The 17,962-nt window shown below is 43.6% G+C and overlaps 1 protein-coding gene across 2 annotated transcripts in view; it reads left to right on the top strand.

Annotated features, from left to right (window-relative positions):
- Positions 1-17,962, top strand: part of emid1 (EMI domain containing 1) — a 111,021-nt gene that overhangs the window by 10,844 nt on the left and 82,215 nt on the right. For both annotated transcript variants that reach the window (XM_058375016.1, XM_058375015.1), the window contains exons 2-3: positions 7,698-7,811; positions 7,991-8,094. In XM_058375016.1, the coding sequence (XP_058230999.1) occupies positions 7,698-7,811; positions 7,991-8,094 (218 nt within the window). The remainder of the gene's footprint in view (positions 1-7,697; positions 7,812-7,990; positions 8,095-17,962) is intronic.

The following is a 17,962-nucleotide window of genomic DNA, read 5'->3' as shown; positions in this document are numbered from 1 at the left end:
TCACTGGTTTTTCACTGGTTTTTCACTGGTTTGTTAAAGCAACACGACTGGTTTACCTGAGTACATTTCTCGTATTGTTGATATTTTGTGATTTTTTTGTATCTGAACAGCTCTAAATCACATCTGAATTTCTGACTGAGAGAATTCTGTTCTGTTTCTTTAATAAATACACCCATCTTCACACCACACTGTGACTGTAATCTACTAAACAAGGAGCTGAACCTCATCACTCATCACGTCTCACCTTTCTGATTTTTTATCTTATTTAGTCCGTAATTGGAGTCTTTATTCTCCATTCTGAATCCCTGAGAAACTCTTCAGTGTGTCTGAATAACCACGGGGCAGTACAACTGTCCAGCAGAGAGAGAGAGGGAGAGAGAGAGAGATAGAGAGACAGAGAGAGAAAGAGAGAGTAGTAAGATTAATGTGTCATTTAACTAGCACTATCTCTCTCTCTGTCTGTCTGTCTGTTTATCTGTCTCTCTGTTTCTGTCTCATTTTCTTTTTTTGTCTCTCTCTCTCTTCAGCTGTCTCTCTCTCTCTCTCTCTCTCTCTCTCTCTCTCTCTCAGACAGGATCTAATCCCAGCTGAGATTTCTGACTCACTCACTGTCTCTAAAAGCAGCCCAGGGGTCATGTACACACGTGTGTGTGTGTGTGTGTGTGTGTGTGTGTGCGATACAAGTCCAGCTGTAAGGGCCTGGTATCTGTTTAAACCCATCAGATTCCTGTGATGTTTGGGAACGGCCGCTCCTTCATGTGACGTCCAGCAGTTAAAACAGAATTATGTCCTTTTAGAAGAGGAGTGGCTAGCTCCGCCCACAGCCACCTCTTTTATAGAGTAGGTTTAAACAGCAACAGCATGATTTTTGCATTAATCATTATTTTTTCCATTTTTTATTATTATTTTTTATTTTTTTGTTTGCTGATTTTTAGCTTTTTGCTATTTGGTGGGAAAAAAGGGTTCTTCACGAGCTCATTGTGGGTGTTTTTATTTTTACAGTTTTATTTTTATAAAAATGCCACTGAATATATGTTTTTAAAAAGTTTTGAAATGACAGAATTAAATTCCAGATGTTGTTTCAGCTGGTTTCATACAATCATCAAGAACTTCTAGCAAGTTCTCCGTTATGTTCTGGAAGGTTTCTCTCCTCTCTGGTTGTGAATGAAACATAAAGCTTCTGATGTTTTATTCAGAGTCGTCTGCGTTAGTGAGATCCTCAGTTAAAGCTTTAATATGAAACTTTTTTTGGTTTTCAGCAGAGTGTGATTGGATCTTTGAAGCAATTAAGAAATAATTTTAGAAATATTTATCTCGGTGTTAAACTCTAGCGTCCTGTACACAGCGGTGACGTGAATCCGGCAGCTCCTCTGTTCACGTTTATTATAGATTCATTTAAAGCTGTAGTGTGTAAAACGGGGAGGTGAGACATATCGCCTCTTTAATCTGAGCTTCCTCGTCTTGACAGTTCCGAAGCAGTCACGTCGTGATGTCTCCACCTTCTCGGTTACGCGTTTTCACGTGATGTGAAGGTCAGAGGTCAGGGTTACTAAACCTGAACTGTAAACGAGGTGTCATCGCGACACTGCTGGTTCCATCGTCAGAGAAATCTGACATGAGCTCGAGATATTTTTACATTTTATTCTACAACATCAGCTTTTCATTCATCCACACAGAGAGCTCAGTGCCTCTTTTATATTTCTGTCATTTATCACACTCCCTTATCCAGAGCGACTTGATTTTGTACAGCTGAGCAATTGAGGGTTAAGGGCCTTGCTCAGGGACCCAGCAGTGGCAGCTTAATGGACCTTAGTGGACCTTCAAACTCACAACCTTCTGATCAGTAGTCCAACACCTTCACCACTAATGAGTTCACACTGCAGGATTTTAGCCGATAGACAGGTTTCACATAATCGCTGTTGATCAAACTGCTGAAGACGTTAATGCTGGTCCTGATGGAAAGGAGTCAGAATACACAGTGCAGTGCAGTTTGTTGCGTATGGAACTGCTGCATAGCCACAAACCGGTCAGGGCACCTGTGCTGACCCCTGTGCACTGAAATCTGAAAGCATTGTTACAGACCATCTACACCTTTTCATGGAAACGTTAGTCCCCGATAGCTGTGGCCTCTTTCAGCAGGATAAAGCGCCGTGCCACAAAGGTTCAGGAATGGTTTGATGACCACAACAACCAGTTTGAGGTGTTGACTCTGCCTCCAAATTCCCCAGATCTCAATCCAATTCAGCATCTGTGGGATGTTCTGGACAAACAAGTCCAATCCATGGAGGCTCCACCTCACAACTTACAGGACTTAAACGATCTGCTGCTAACATCTTGGTGCCAGATCCCACAGCACACCTTCAGGGATCTAGTGGAGTCCATCATGCCTTGATGGTTTGGGAGCTCTAAATGCAAGGCATGGCCAGCCTTGCATTTAGAATTACAAATATTGCAAATATTTCTGCAAACGTTTTCTGCATCTAATTTTGTTAGCTGCTGTTGTACTACTCTGTACTACCGACGTAATTTGGTCAGTAGAGTTTGCTACCCAACCCTAGCGTGTGTGTGTGTGTGTGTACGAGGATTTGTTGCCACTCCCTGCTATGTGAGGTGTTACGGCGTGTTTAACGCTGTTATATCACGTGTAATTGTCTCTAAGTGGAGTCGACATCCTGCGCTGAAATCAGGAGTGAAAGTGAATCCGTGCGTCAGAAGCGGTCAGCAGAACACAGACTGATGGCTTACATTCGGCTAATTACTGCATTGTACAAATTTTTGTGGGTGGAAGAGAAAAAAAAGGCAAACAATGAAAAACGAGAGAAGGAAAGAAAAGAAAAAGGGAGAAAAAAAACAAAGGAGAGCGTCAGGAGAGCGTGGGAACTCGGTCAGTTACTCAACACCATCCTTACACACCTTACTGTTTACTGCACCACACTCCAAACTACACAAAAACACACACAACGTCCACAGAGAGGTGTGTCCGGTCCGGAATAAACCAGAATACGGCTGTCTTTTTTTTAAAAAAATCACCGTTTACGCACCGTTAATTCATGTGTTGAATTAGGTTAAGTCTTCAATCAAGTGGCATATTCTTTTAAGAAATAAATAAATAAAGGAGGTTAAAAAGATCTGACGCTTAAAAAGAGTAAACATGAAGATATACAGCAGGTTGTAGATCATCTCATCTTAAAGTAATGTTTTTAAAAACAAATGAATGTTTATTAGCTAAAGCTCACAGCCAATGAGCAGTCAATGGTGTCCGAGAAGTCCAGAACTCAATAACAAACCCAAAACACGAGGACGAATCAGACAGAGAGGAAAAGGTAGGTATAGTGTGTGAATGGAATTCTTCCCTCTGATTGGACGAGACATCTGTCACTCAGGATCTACAGGAAGTAGGGAATTGTGTATCTAACTTTATTTCCTGTACATGTGTAGAGTTCTGCCTTCACTTTAAACCATTTTTCTTAACCGATAGTGCAACTTTAAATCTTTTAAAGAAAATAAATATATATTTATCTTGATAAGAAAATGGAGTTCATTCAGCTCTACTGTGGTGAAGGACATTCATATGGTCAGTGTGATGTTGGATATACTGATAGTGTATCATGGAGTAAAGATTAGTTTATCTCTAAAAACACACCTGAAGAACGCAGGAATGTTCCGGAAGAGCAAACTATTCCAGATTAAAGGATGTAAGGAGCGCTATAAGAGCAGAGCTGTGTTCATTCTTCTGGAAATACATTTTTTGATTCAGTTCCACATCCTGTGTCGCTCTTTTGCGTAGAATAATGAATGAAACCCTGCAAAAACACACAAGACTATTACTTTTTCGTGTGTTGAAAAGTTCACAGTGATGATGGCTGGATGCTGGAGTAAAACACGATACACACCACGATATCCACCATGTGACTCCAGCACTTGTGGATTAATCATCTGAAGATCAGACGTTCTGCAGGAACATGCAGGTTCATTCAGGTGTGATGTGCTGCCTGATGACGTCATGATTTATAGCTGAATATCATTTTTATAGAATAAAAGTCTATAAGTTTGACCGGATTTCTTGACTGGTGTTTGCACTCCATCATCCGAGTCTGATATCTACTGACCTTAGCGGCGTGTCTGAGTCATGACTGGATCATCAGTGCTGGAAATCTTCCTCTGAAGACCTTTAGAAGTGTAAGAAGTGTTACGAATGCGTGATGCAGGGTTTAGTAGAACCTCGGAGCGAAGCTGCAGTACGCAGAGACGTGATGCGCGGTGTGGGTCTGATTAATCGGGTTATATTTAGTGTGTGTGTTGCGCGACTCTAACGGAGGACACCAGCTGCTCCTGCGGCTCTGTGGTCTGGACAGCAGCGTGAGCTCTCAGCTGTGGGATCTGTTGGGGGGGCAAAAACTTTTGTTTGTTTACGTTAGCTTATTTTATGTCCTGGCGTGTACGAGGAGCGGCATCTGCTCCTCGGTTTTTATAGCGAACATGCACGCAGGAACGTCAACGTGTGTGTGTGTGTGTGTGTGTGTGTGGGTTGAGGTTTCTTCTCCTCTGGCCGTGTTTCTGTTTAAAGGTTGTGGAAATTGCTGGAATGTTTGAGGCCGGTGCAGCAGGATGCAGGGATCGTTCCTGCTCGCTCCTACATGTGGGATCTGTTAGCGTGCAGGCATAGAGATGGTTACCTAGGAAACCAGCACCCCTGGAAACATCCTTCACGTATTACACACATCCGCGTGCACCGGTTCTCATAATACAGCTCTCTCTCTCTCTCTCTCACACACACACACACACACACACAAACACACACACCCAACCACCCACACACACACACACACACACACACACCCAACCACCCACACACACACACACACACACACACACCCAACCACCCACACACACACACACACAGTTAGGCGACTGTCAGCTTTCGCAGCCGCTTAAGTGTATTTTCTTCACAGCTCCACATTCATTCAGGTGATTAAACTCACCCGTGTAGTTCATACCTCAGAGGTTGCCAGATTGTGCTTTTTACCACTGACTTTAAACACACACACACACACAAAATCAGGGAGAGAAAATACGGAACTGAGAATGAAATAATGTGTTTTTTTTCTTCTGTCAAATGAAATACGATGTGATGTGAACACGAGAGACGATTGAGATCCAGGCTTTGAATTCAGTCCTGTTTAACAAACAAATAAACAAACAAACATCAGACGATGGTAGATCAGACATGAGTGAGTGATTAAATAGAGGAAAAAAATGTATTATACAAAGCTGTAATAAAATTATAAATAAAATTGAATAAATATAATATAATAACTGTTAAAACGTTAATTAAATTGATGAATATAAATATATAATATCTGTACAATCAAATTAACATATATAATCATAATATTTATCTAATGTTACTAATGATTAAATTATTATTTACTAATTTATCCAAATCACTAAATATTCTTATTAAGACTTACAGATATTATTATTATTATTATTATTATTATTATTATTCATTTGATTATTTTATTATTATTTTTATTTAAATGATGTATGTAAAATAATCAAGGGAATTGTATTTTATTTCTGAGAAATAAATAAGTAATCAAAGGAGGTGTTTAAGTATTTATAAAAATTAATGATAATGTTGTTATTAGGACACTCCGAATTATTTTTATAAACTGAGAAAATATTTAAAATGTACAATTTTTTTCTCCTCATTTCTTTCCTTTTATTTCAGAAGCAGTTTGTTTTTTTGTTTTTTTGTTTTTATTAATCTATAAGAAAAAATTTATTTCAAGCCTGAAATGAATAAAAAATGGACAAAACATATTTTAAAGTTTTTTAATAATCTGATAAAGTGAGATATTAAATAAACGTAAGATATTTTGAGATGAAGTAATGAATGGTTTTTGAGTTTGGTCTGAAATGATGTTATTATTTTTCCCAGTACAGACCAGAACATGGAAAAATTCTCAAATCCAAAGGTCAAAGCTCTTATTCCATGAACTCCACTAGTCCTGACACACACATGTATATAATCAGCCTCACACACACACACACACACACACACACACACACATGTGCTAATTGTTTTTTGTACTGTACAGTGTAGTGGATAACAGGCCACATGTTTAATATAATCAGCTCCATGTGTTTCTCTCACATTAGCGATGTGGTCAGTGAAGCGTGGCCAGTGTTTGGGTTTGTGTTTCCAGAGTCCGAGCGATTCCCATGTGGAATTGCGTTGTTAGCGATGAAGTTTTCAATGAGGCTTTTGTTGTTGTTTTTTTTTTGCTTTCTCGGAATATTACAGAGCTTGGTTCTTTTTGTTTGTGTGTGTGTGTGTGTTTGTGTGTGTGTGTGTGTGTGTGTGTGTGTGTGTATACTCATCGTCTAATTTGCAAATGATCTTTTCTGGATCATGTCACATGATTCCGGGACACCATTACAGGGGACACACTTTTCCGGACTCTGATTGGTCAGCAGTTTTTCCGAACAGAAGCTCTGACTCATCACTGATATCTGATCGTTTCCATAGCAACAATAATTAAAACCAGGTAATTTAAGGAGTCTCCGGTGTATATAGCGCTTTATAACATCAGATGTAAAGCTGTAAGTTTTCTCTGGTCTTCAGGACAGAGGAGTTTGTTTGTTTCCTCGGTAACGTGATCAGTCACGTGGGGTTTTTTTCTGCTAACATTGATTATTTGTCCGTTTCTGTGTGTTTTTTCAGGAACTGGCATCCTCAGACTGGGAGGGTTTTACTCAGGATGTTTTGAACATGTTTTCTGTCATTCAGTGTTTGTGTTTATAGACTGAAGATCTGTCTGTAACACTGAAAAAACCCAAATACATTAAATAAATTGTTCCCTTGAGTTAATTATTGAAAACATTAAATAATATAAAACGTATCAGAGTAACGATTTCTCAGAACATTGTATCGATGTCATAAAATATCGATATCATGATCGTCACGTTGGTCGGCTCTGTAACCCCTCCCCCGATCTGTGACATCACACAACACCGGATTCAGCGAGTTGACTGTATTTTCAGTTTATTATATACCTAGTTGGGGGCCTTAGGGAGGAATTAGCGGAAATCGTTGTTGCCTCTAATGAGTGTGGAGCTAGCACGCTAAACTAGCTTTGCTAGCTCCACACTCATCAGAGGCAACAACGATATATGAGATATGTATATAAATATATGCTAGCACTGTCAACTCCGTCAAGTGCTCTAAGCTCTTTTGTAAGGATGACATCAAGAGGGAGGAGCTCAGCAGGAGGGCTGTAAGAGAGAGAGAGAGAGAGAATCTGCATCAGCTTAAACTTCAACACTCCAAACACACACACACACACACACACACACATACGCCTCCGCTTGACCCACGTGTTGACCCCGAGCGGGAGAATAAAGGCAGAGTGAACAGAGTTCTTCTCTCAGAGCCTGCTGAGAAAAAGTAAACATCTCAGAGAAGCTTCAAAAGAGCTGTGTGTGTGTGTGTGTGTGTGTGTGTGAGATACTGTACTTATGGTTACACAAAAGCATGTTTGAGTTCTGGACTCTGAGTGGTCAGAAGGTGTTGAGAACAGAAGCTCTGCCTCGTTCTGATATGTGATTGTTTCCATAGCAACGATAATTGTATGGAAGGAGTCTCCAGTGTCAGGACTTTTATTGGTTATTTTTCTGTGTGTTTTTTTCAGGAACTGGTGTCCCCAGACCGTGACTAAGACAGTGACGTGTCAGGTGCAGAATGGGACGACTTTACAGCGGGTTTATCAGACGTGCAGATGGCCACAGGGATGCTCCAGTGGCAGGTAACACACACACACACATACACACACACACACACACAGACACACACACACACACACACAGACACACACACACACACACACACACATGGTCACATTCAGTGATTATTCTCACATTAACTTCTAACAGCTGAGGTTGGGTATGTGACTGTGTGTGTGTGTGTGTGTGTGTGTGTGTACAGTTACCGTACAGTGGTCCGGCCCTCCTTTAAAGTGGTGTATCGCACTATCACAGCTCTGGAGTGGAAATGCTGTCCCGGGTTCAGTGGAGCTCACTGTGAGGAAGGTAAGACTGACCCGAGATCATACTGTAACATTAACACTCGAGAGAGAGAGAGAGAGAGAGAGAGAGAGAGAGAGTGTGTGTGTGTGTGTGTGTGGCAGAGAGAGGGTGTGTGACAGAGCACTGTGTGTGTGAGTGTGTATCTCTGACACAGGCCATGCTCCTTTCATCTTCCTCACCTCTTACACTAGGACTGATAGGTACACAGGCCACACTCCCTTCACCTTGTGGTGTGTGTGTGTGTGTGTGTGTTGCTGTATTCTCTGACCCTGAACATGTGCAGTGGTGTGTATCATACTGTGAGTCACTGTGGAGACCAGCCAGCTGCCAGAAGAGTCTCACCTTTCACTCTCTCTCTCTCTGTCTCTCTCTCTGTCTCTCTCTCTCTCTCTCTCCTCCTGTGAGTGTGTGTCGTTATTAAACCACTGTTTGTCTACACTCGTTTTTTTGTATTCTTCTATTCAGGAAAAGAAATATAATCCTGTTCTGCGAACATGCTGTGTGTGTGTGTGTGTGTGTGTGTCAGCACATCATGCTTCCTGACACTAACACACCAGCTTCTGAAGTGTATTTTGATTTTGTCTGGTGTGTGTGTGTTTGTGTGTGTGTGTGTGTGTAATTGGTGTGAGTGGCAGGTTTAAGAGGAGCAAGTCTGTTCTCACTGTGTGATTTGGGGCTTAATTCCGTTTAACAACAGGGATGTGGTCAGTGATTTAAAGACATCTATAAAAAAGTGTGTGTGTTTGTGTTACAGTGTGAGAGAGAGAGAGAAAGAGAGAGAGAGAGATCAGGGTGGGTTGCCTTTACTTAATTTTAACCTAACATTGGTGTTTTAGAGTTTTTTAGAGTGTGTGTGTTTGTGCGTGTCTGTGTCTTGTGTGTGTGTGTGTGTGAGGAGAGTTTGCAACTCAGGAACATTTTTAGGAACTCAGAGGAACCTTTGTAAGAGCTCTGATGGCTGTGTGTCCTGCTGTGAGCCAGACGACTAGCCAGCTGTCTGAAGAGTCTCTCTCTCTCTCTCTCTCTCTCTCTCCCTCTCTCTCTCTCTCCCTTTCTGTAAATGTGTCTGTCTCTCCGTCTCTGTCTCCCTCTCTCTCTCTCTCTCTCTCTCTCTCTCTCTGTCTCTCTTTCTCTCTTTGGAATGTTCCAGGAGCGTTCACTTTAACCAGTTCTTTAAGAACTTTAACAGCTGCTTGATGGTCATTGGTGGTGTTTTTTGGTGGAGGTGTGGTCACACCTCATGTTTTGGTGAATTGATGCTGACGCTTTTTTAAGAATCCCTTTTTCGAGTGGCAGAGAAAATTGGGAGTTGTGTTTACTGTTCCACAGTAAAACTGGACCTTATGGGCTCAGTTCTGTTCCTGCTGTGAAATAAAAGCCGGAATGAATCCATATAAAGCATGTGGATGTTTAACGTGTCCCTAAAGTGCAGGTCTGGACCTGAGGGAGAACCGTTACGGCTCCTCATTTGAGTAAAAGGATCTATTTAAAGGAACTGTTTCATTCTGTAACCTCGCTGATGGGAGATGTCAGAGGAGGGGGGCGGAGTCTTCATCCTTGACTGCGGGGGGAGATAATGAATGAGGAAGAGGAGGACAGAGATGGAGATGTGTGTGTGTGTGTGTGTGTGTTAATTTAACATCTTATCTTCACACTGGGGACTCGTCCTGATCAAAGACGCGGCTAAGTGGAACAGACATCCTCCTCTTTTTTTTTCTCTTATCTCGCTCTTGCTGTCTTCGCCGCTCTTCTTTCCCTCGTGTCTGATGACAGAAGCTAATAAACGCTGTCACGATGAAACAGACGAGATTTAGCTCTTTATGAGGATCAAGTGTCTCTGTAATGACAGGAATAATTAGCAGTTTTAATCTCCTGTTTGTGTGTGTGTGTGTGTGTGTGTGTGTGAGGTGCTTTACATCATTAAGACTAGCGATGCGTCTGTAACAGACGGAGTAACCCGAACCTACTCTGTAGCTGATGGTCAGTAGTGATAAAGATCCTGATACTCCGAGATCGATCTGAGGTCAGTCTGAGGTCAGAGGAATGAGATGGAGCTTTAACGAGCCAAAGGATTATAACGAGGAAACAACCCGACTGTCTGATTGATTAGACGTCTGATTTAGGGTGTGTGTGTGTGTGTGTGTGTGCAATATACCATTTCTTGCTAAATAGAAAAAGATGAGTTTAGACTGATTAAAAGTGTGTGTGTGTGTGTCAGTGTGTGTGTGTGTGTGTGTGTGTCAGTGTGTGTGTGTGTGTGTGTGTGTGTGTCAGTGTGTGTGTGTGTGTGCAATATACCATTACTTGCTAAAGAGATGAAGAAAAATTTGGACTGATTAAAAGTGTGTGTGTGTAGTGTGTTTGGTGCTGTTGTGGTGTGTTTAGTTGTGTGTGTAGTGTGTTTAGTTGTGTGTGTTGTGTGTGTAGTGTGTTTGGTGCTGTTGTGGTGTGTTTAGTTGTGTGTGTAGTGTGTTGTGTGTTGTGTGTGTAGTGTGTTTGGTGCTGTTGTGGTGTGTTTAGTTGTGTGTGTAGTGTGTTGTGTGTGTAGTGTGTTTGGTGCTGTTGTGGTGTGTTTAGTTGTGTGTGTAGTGTGTTGTGTGTGTAGTGTGTAGTGTGTTTGGTGCTGTTGTGGTGTGTTTAGTTGTGTGTGTAGTGTGTTGTGTGTGTAGTGTGTTTGGTGCTGTTGTGGTGTGTTTAGTTGTGTGTGTAGTGTGTTGTGTGTGTAGTGTGTAGTGTGTTTGGTGCTGTTGTGGTGTGTTTAGTTGTGTGTGTAGTGTGTTGTGTGTGTAGTGTGCTTGGTGCTGTTGTGGTGTGTTTAGTTGTGTGTGTAGTGTGTTGTGTGTGTAGTGTGTTTGGTGCTGTTGTGGTGTGTTTAGTTGTGTGTGTAGTGTGTTGTGTGTGTAGTGTGTAGTGTGTTTGGTGCTGTTGTGGTGTGTTTAGTTGTGTGTGTAGTGTGTTGTGTGTGTAGTGTGTTTGGTGCTGTTGTGGTGTGTTTAGTTGTGTGTGTAGTGTGTTGTGTGTTGTGTGTGTAGTGTGTTTGGTGCTGTTGTGGTGTGTTTAGTTGTGTGTGTAGTGTGTTGTGTGTGTAGTGTGTAGTGTGTTTGGTGCTGTTGTGGTGTGTTTAGTTGTGTGTGTAGTGTGTTGTGTGTGTAGTGTGCTTGGTGCTGTTGTGGTGTGTTTAGTTGTGTGTGTAGTGTGTTTGGTGCTGTTGTGGTGTGTTTAGTTGTGTGTGTAGTGTGTTGTGTGTTTGGTGCTGTTGTGGTGTGTTTAGTTGTGTGTGTAGTGTGTTGTGTGTGTAGTGTGTAGTGTGTTTGGTGCTGTTGTGGTGTGTTTAGTTGTGTGTGTTGTGTGTTGTGTGTGTAGTGTGTTTGGTGCTGTTGTGGTGTGTTTAGTTGTGTGTGTAGTGTGTTGTGTGTGTAGTGTGTAGTGTGTTTGGTGCTGTTGTGGTGTGTTTAGTTGTGTGTGTAGTGTGTTGTGTGTGTAGTGTGTAGTGTGTTTGGTGCTGTTGTGGTGTGTTTAGTTGTGTGTGTAGTGTGTTTGGTGCTGTTGTGGTGTGTTTAGTTGTGTGTGTAGTGTGTTGTGTGTGTAGTGTGTAGTGTGTTTGGTGCTGTTGTGGTGTGTTTAGTTGTGTGTGTAGTGTGTTTGGTGCTGTTGTGGTGTGTTTAGTTGTGTGTGTAGTGTGTTGTGTGTGTAGTGTGTAGTGTGTTTGGTGCTGTTGTGGTGTGTTTAGTTGTGTGTGTAGTGTGTTGTGTGTTGTGTGTGTAGTGTGTTTAGTTGTGTGTGTAGTGTGTGTAGTGTGTTTGGTGCTGTTGTGGTGTGTTTAGTTGTGTGTGTAGTGTGTTGTGTGTTGTGTGTGTAGTGTGTTTGGTGCTGTTGTGGTGTGTTTAGTTGTGTGTGTAGTGTGTTGTGTGTGTAGTGTGTTTGGTGCTGTTGTGGTGTGTTTAGTTGTGTGTGTAGTGTGTTGTGTGTGTAGTGTGTAGTGTGTTTGGTGCTGTTGTGGTGTGTTTAGTTGTATGTGTAGTGTGTTGTGTGTGTAGTGTGTTTGGTGCTGTTGTGGTGTGTTTCGTTGTGTGTGTAGTGTGTTGTGTGTGTAGTGTGTAGTGTGTTTGGTGCTGTTGTGGTGTGTTTAGTTGTGTGTGTAGTGTGTTGTGTGTGTAGTGTGTAGTGTGTTTGGTGCTGTTGTGGTGTGTTTAGTTGTGTGTGTAGTGTGTTGTGTGTGTAGTGTGTAGTGTGTTTGGTGCTGTTGTGGTGTGTTTAGTTGTGTGTGTAGTGTGTTTGGTGCTGTTGTGGTGTGTTTAGTTGTGTGTGTAGTGTGTTGTGTGTTGTGTGTGTAGTGTGTTTGGTGCTGTTGTGGTGTGTTTAGTTGTGTGTTTGTGTTGTTGTTGGTGAAGTGGAGATGTTTTCTCAGTAGAACACTTCAACACTTTAAAATCTTCTGGAAACATCATCAGTGTTCAAATAAACCAGATCCTGTCTCAGTGTCTCAGTGCCTCAATGTCCTCAATGTCTCAGAGCTTCAGTGTCTCAGTGCCCCAGTGCTTCAGTGTCTCAATGCCTCAATGTCCTCAATGTCTCAGAGCTTCAGTGTCTCAGTGCCTCAGTGTCTCATTGCTTCAGTGTCCCAGTGTCTCAGAGCTTCAGTGTCTCAGTGCCTTAATGTCTCAGAGCTTCAATGTCTCAGTGCCTCAGTGTCTCATTGCTTCAGTGTCCCAGTGTCTCAGTGCTTCAGTGCTTCAATGTCTCAGTGCCTCAGTGTCTCAATGCCTCAGTGTCTCAGTGCCTCAATGTCTCAGAGCTTCAATGTCTTAGTGCCTCAGTGTCTGAATGCCTTAGTGTCTCAGTGCTTCAGTGCCTCAGTGCCTCAATGTCTCAGAGCTTCAATGTCTCAGTGCCTCAGTGCTTCAGTGTCTCAATGCCTTAGTGTCTCAGTGCTTCAGTGCCTCAGTGTCTTAATGCTTTAGTGTCTCAGTGTTTCAGAGTCTTAGTGTCTCAGTGCTTCATTGTCTCAGTGCCTCACCCCAACTCCCCACATCCTCCACCTCACATCTCTTGCCCTCCACCTTCTAGTCCTCCTTCTCAACCTCCAGCCCCTCTTCCTTCTCCTCCTTCTCCTCCTCCACCTCCTCCACCTTTTCGATCCTAACAGCTCTGAAGTATTTCCTCATCTCTCCTCTGCACAGTATCAGTGATTATTCCAAACTGAGAGGAGGGATTGGTCCATAAACGACTCGGCCGTGTTGAAAAGCAGATTCATTATAGCGTCTCTCGGGGTCAAGTCGCGCTGCTGCAGGCCGTGAAATCCCTCCACACCTCATAATCCACTCACAGCAAACTGTACAGCTTTATCGTTTCAGGACCCAGTCTTCCGTCTGTCTTGTGTTTTATCTGAGTGACGTCTCGGAGTTCCGTTTAAACTTAAACAAAAAAAAACAACAAACAAAAACATATAAATTCTTTAAGTAACAATAAATGGGTAAATAAAAAGTGGGGCATCGTTATTTAATGAATAAGTGATTGTAAGAGGAATAACACACTGTAGGTGTGTGAGGTTGTGAGACGTTGTGGTGTTGTAGGTGTGTGAGGTTGTGTTGAGGCTGTGGACTGTGAGGTTGTTTTGAGTCAGTGAGGTTGTTTTGAGTCTGTGAGGTTGTGTTGAGGCTGTGGACTGTGAGGTTGTTTTGAGTCATTGAGGTTGTGTTGAGGCTGTGGACTGTGAGATTGTGTTTAGACTGTGAGGTTGTGTTGAGGCTGTGAGGTTGTGTTGAGGTTATGGACTGTGAGGTTGTGTTGAGGCTGTGGACTGTGAGGTTGTGTTGAGGCTGTAGACTGTGAGGTTGTGTTGAGGCTGTGAGGTTGTGTTGAGACTGTGGACTGTGAGGTTGTGTTGAGGCTGTAGACTGTGAGGTTGTGTTGAGGTTATGGACTGTGAGGTTGTGTTGAGGCTGTGAGGTTGTGTTGAGACTGTGGACTGTGAGGTTGTGTTGAGGCTGTAGACTGTGAGGTTGTGTTGAGGTTACGGACTGTGAGGTTGTGTTGAGGCTGTGGGCTGTGAGGTTGTGTTGAGGCTGTGGACTGTGAGGTTGTGTTGAGGCTGTAGACTGTGAGGTTGTGTTGAGGCTGTGAGGTTGTGTTGAGACTGTGGACTGTGAGGTTGTGTTGAGGCTGTGAGGTTGTGTTGAGACTGTAGACTGTGAGGTTGTGTTGAGGCTGTGAGGTTGTGTTTAGACTGTGAGGTTGTGTTGAGGCTGTGGACTGTGAGGTTGTGTTGAAGCTGTGAGGTTGTGTTGAGGCTGTGGACTGTGAGGTTGTGTTGAGGCTGTGGACTGTGAGGTTGTGTTGAGGCTGTGGACTGTGAGGTTGTGTTGAGGCTGTGGACTGTGAGGTTGTGCGTCGGCGAGACAGGAAACTCAGAGAAATGATAAAACCCAAGCAGAGGAAGGAACAAAGCTCTGAGCTTAAAATACACTTTCTATTTTTATTTCAGCCTCAACAGCAGTTCACTTCCCTTCAGCTAGGAGTGTAGCAGCTCCTCAGCTTTAACACACACACACACACACACACACACACACACTCTTATACACATTTAAACACGCTCTGTTACACAGATCCCCCTCCCCACACACACACTGTTACACACAGAGGTTTATATTCAGCTGTAACCGGAGGTGTGAGGATCGACAGGGTTGTAAATGTAGATCCAAACGGATTACTGTTCACCATATGAACACACACACACACACACACACATACACACACAGAGTTACACAGTGATGTGGTCAGAGATGATTAGCGGGATGATATTATAGTGCTGATGGGAATCTGAGGACTGAGTGGATTTATCCAGGATTAAGTGGATTATCAGGGACGGAGTCTGAACTCACTTCAAATGTTGAGACTGATTTGATCCAGTTCGATCCAGTCCGATCCAATCTGATCCAATCTGATCCAATCTGATTAAGTCTGACCCAGTCTGATCCAGCCTGATCCAATCTGATCCAGTCTGATTCAATCTGATCCAGCCTGATCCAATCTGATCAAGTCTGACCCAATCTGCTCCAGCCTGATCCAATCTGATCCAGTCTCATCCAATCTGATCCAGCCTGATCCAATCTGATCCAATCTGGTCCAGTCTGATCCAGTCTGATCCAGTCCGATCCAATCTGATCAAGTCTGACCCAATCTGCTCCAGCCTGATCCAATCTGATCCAGTCTCATCCAATCTGATCCAGCCTGATCCAATCTGATCCAATCTGGTCCAGTCTGATCCAGTCTAATCCAATCTGATCCAGTCTGATCCAGTCTAATCCAATCTGATCCAGTCTGATCCAGCTGAAGCAGGATGTCAGTAAAACGCTGTAACTTACAGCTCCCTGCCTTTTTAAAAAAAAAAAAGTGTTGTAGTGGTGGTGTGATGGTGTGTTGGTGTGATGGTGTGTTGGTGAGATGGTGTGTTGGTGTGATGGTGTGTTGGTGTGATGGTGTGTTGGTGTGTTGGTGTGATGGTGTGTTGGTGAGATGGTGTGTTGGTGTGTTGGTGTGTTGGTGTGTTGGTGTGTTGGTGTGATGGTGTGTTGGTGTGATGGTGTGATGGTGTGTTGGTGTGTTGGTGTGATGGTGGTGTGATGGTGTGTTGGTGGTGTGTTGGTGTGATGGTGTGTTGGTGTGATGGTGTGTTGGTGGTGTGATGGTGTGTTGGTGGTGTGTTGGTGTGATGGTGTGATGGTGGTGTGATGGTGTGATGGTGTGATGGTGTGTTGGTGGTGTGATGGTGTGATGGTGTGATGGTGGTGTGATGGTGTGTTGGTGGTGTGATGGTGTGTTGGTGGTGTGTTGGTGTGATGGTGTGATGGTGTGTTGGTGGTGTGATGGTGTGTTGGTGGTGTGTTGGTGTGATGGTGTGATGGTGTGATGGTGTGATGGTGTGTTGGTGGTGTGATGGTGTGATGGTGTGATGGTGGTGTGATGGTGTGTTGGTGGTGTGATGGTGTGTTGGTGGTGTGATGGTGTGTTGGTGGTGTTTTGGTGTGATGGTGTGTTGGTGGTGTGATGGTGTGTTGGTGTATTGTGTGTAGATTGTATCTCAGTGTGTGTGTGTTTGTCTGTGTGTGTGTGTGTGTGTTATTGTTGTTATGTAGAAGCTTGTGGCAGTAAAGTGTTAACTGAACAAACCACATGTGAGGAGAAAAGACTGGATTTTATTTAAGTGAAAAAAATGATAGAGACAATCTCTCATGGTGTGTTGGTGTGATGGTGTGTTGGTGTGATGGTGTGATGGTGTGTTGGTGGTGTGTTGGTGGTGTGATGGTGTGTTGGTGAGATGGTGTGTTGGTGGTGTGTTGGTGTGATGGTGTGTTGGTGGTGTGATGGTGTGTTGGTGTGATGGTGTGTTGGTGTGATGGTGTGATGGTGTGTTGGTGGTGTGTTGGTGTGTTGGTGAGATGGTGTGTTGGTGTGATGGTGTGTTGGTGAGATGGTGTGTTGGTGAGATGGTGTGTTGGTGGTGTGTTGGTGTGATGGTGTGTTGGTGGTGTGATGGTGTGTTGGTGTGATGGTGTGATGGTGTGTTGGTGAGATGGTGTGTTGGTGAGATGGTGTGTTGGTGTGATGGTGTGTTGGTGGTGTGATGGTGTGATGGTGTGTTGGTGTGATGGTGTGTTGGTGGTGTGTTGGTGGTGTGATGGTGTGTTGGTGTGATGGTGTGTTGGTGGTGTGATGGTGTGTTGGTGTGATGGTGTGTTGGTGGTGTGTTGGTGGTGTGATGGTGTGTTGGTGGTGTGTTGGTGTGATGGTGTGTTGGTGGTGTGATGGTGTGTTGGTGTGATGGTGTGTTGGTGGTGTGATTGTGTGTTGGTGTGTTGGTGTGTTGGTGGTGTGATTGTGTGTTGGTGTGATGGTGTGATGGTGTGTTGGTGTGATGGTGTGTTGATGGTGTGTTGGTGTGATGGTGTGATGGTGAGATGGTGTGTTGGTGAGATGGTGTGTTGGTGTGATGGTGTGTTGGTGTATTGTGTGTAGCTTGTATCTCAGTGTCTGTGTGTGTGTGTGTGTGTGTTATTGTTGTTATGTAGAAGCTTGTGGCAGTAAAGTGTTAACTGAACAAACCACATGTGAGGAGAAAAGACTGGATTTTATTTAAGTGAAAAAAATGATAGAGACAATCTCTCATGGTGTGTTGGTGTGATGGTGTGTTGGTGTGATGGTGTGTTGGTGGTGTGTTGGTGGTGTGATGGTGTGTTGGTGAGATGGTGTGTTGGTGGTGTGTTGGTGTGATGGTGTGTTGGTGGTGTGATGGTGTGATGGTGTGTTGGTGTGATGGTGTGTTGGTGTGATGGTGTGATGGTGTGTTGGTGGTGTGTTGGTGTGTTGGTGAGATGGTGTGTTGGTGTGATGGTGTGTTGGTGAGATGGTGTGTTGGTGAGATGGTGTGTTGGTGGTGTGTTGGTGTGATGGTGTGTTGGTGGTGTGATGGTGTGTTGGTGTGATGGTGTGATGGTGTGTTGGTGTGATGGTGTGTTGATGGTGTGTTGGTGTGATGGTGTGATGGTGAGATGGTGTGTTGGTGAGATGGTGTGTTGGTGTGATGGTGTGTTGGTGTGATGGTGTGTTGGTGAGATGGTGTGTTGGTGGTGTGTTGGTGTGATGGTGTGTTGGTGGTGTGATGGTGTGTTGGTGTGATGGTGTGTTGGTGGTGTGATTGTGTGTTGGTGTGTTGGTGGTGTGATTGTGTGTTGGTGTGATGGTGTGTTGGTGTGTTGGTGGTGTGATGGTGTGTTGGTGTGTTGGTGGTGTGATTGTGTGTTGGTGTGATGGTGTGATGGTGTGTTGGTGTGATGGTGTGTTGGTGGTGTGTTGGTGTGATGGTGTGATGGTG

Source organism: Hemibagrus wyckioides, linkage group LG22 (genome assembly GCF_019097595.1).
Source record: "Hemibagrus wyckioides isolate EC202008001 linkage group LG22, SWU_Hwy_1.0, whole genome shotgun sequence".
In the NCBI taxonomy this organism is placed as follows: domain Eukaryota; kingdom Metazoa; phylum Chordata; class Actinopteri; order Siluriformes; family Bagridae; genus Hemibagrus; species Hemibagrus wyckioides.
This window is presented reverse-complemented; position numbering and strand designations above follow the sequence as displayed.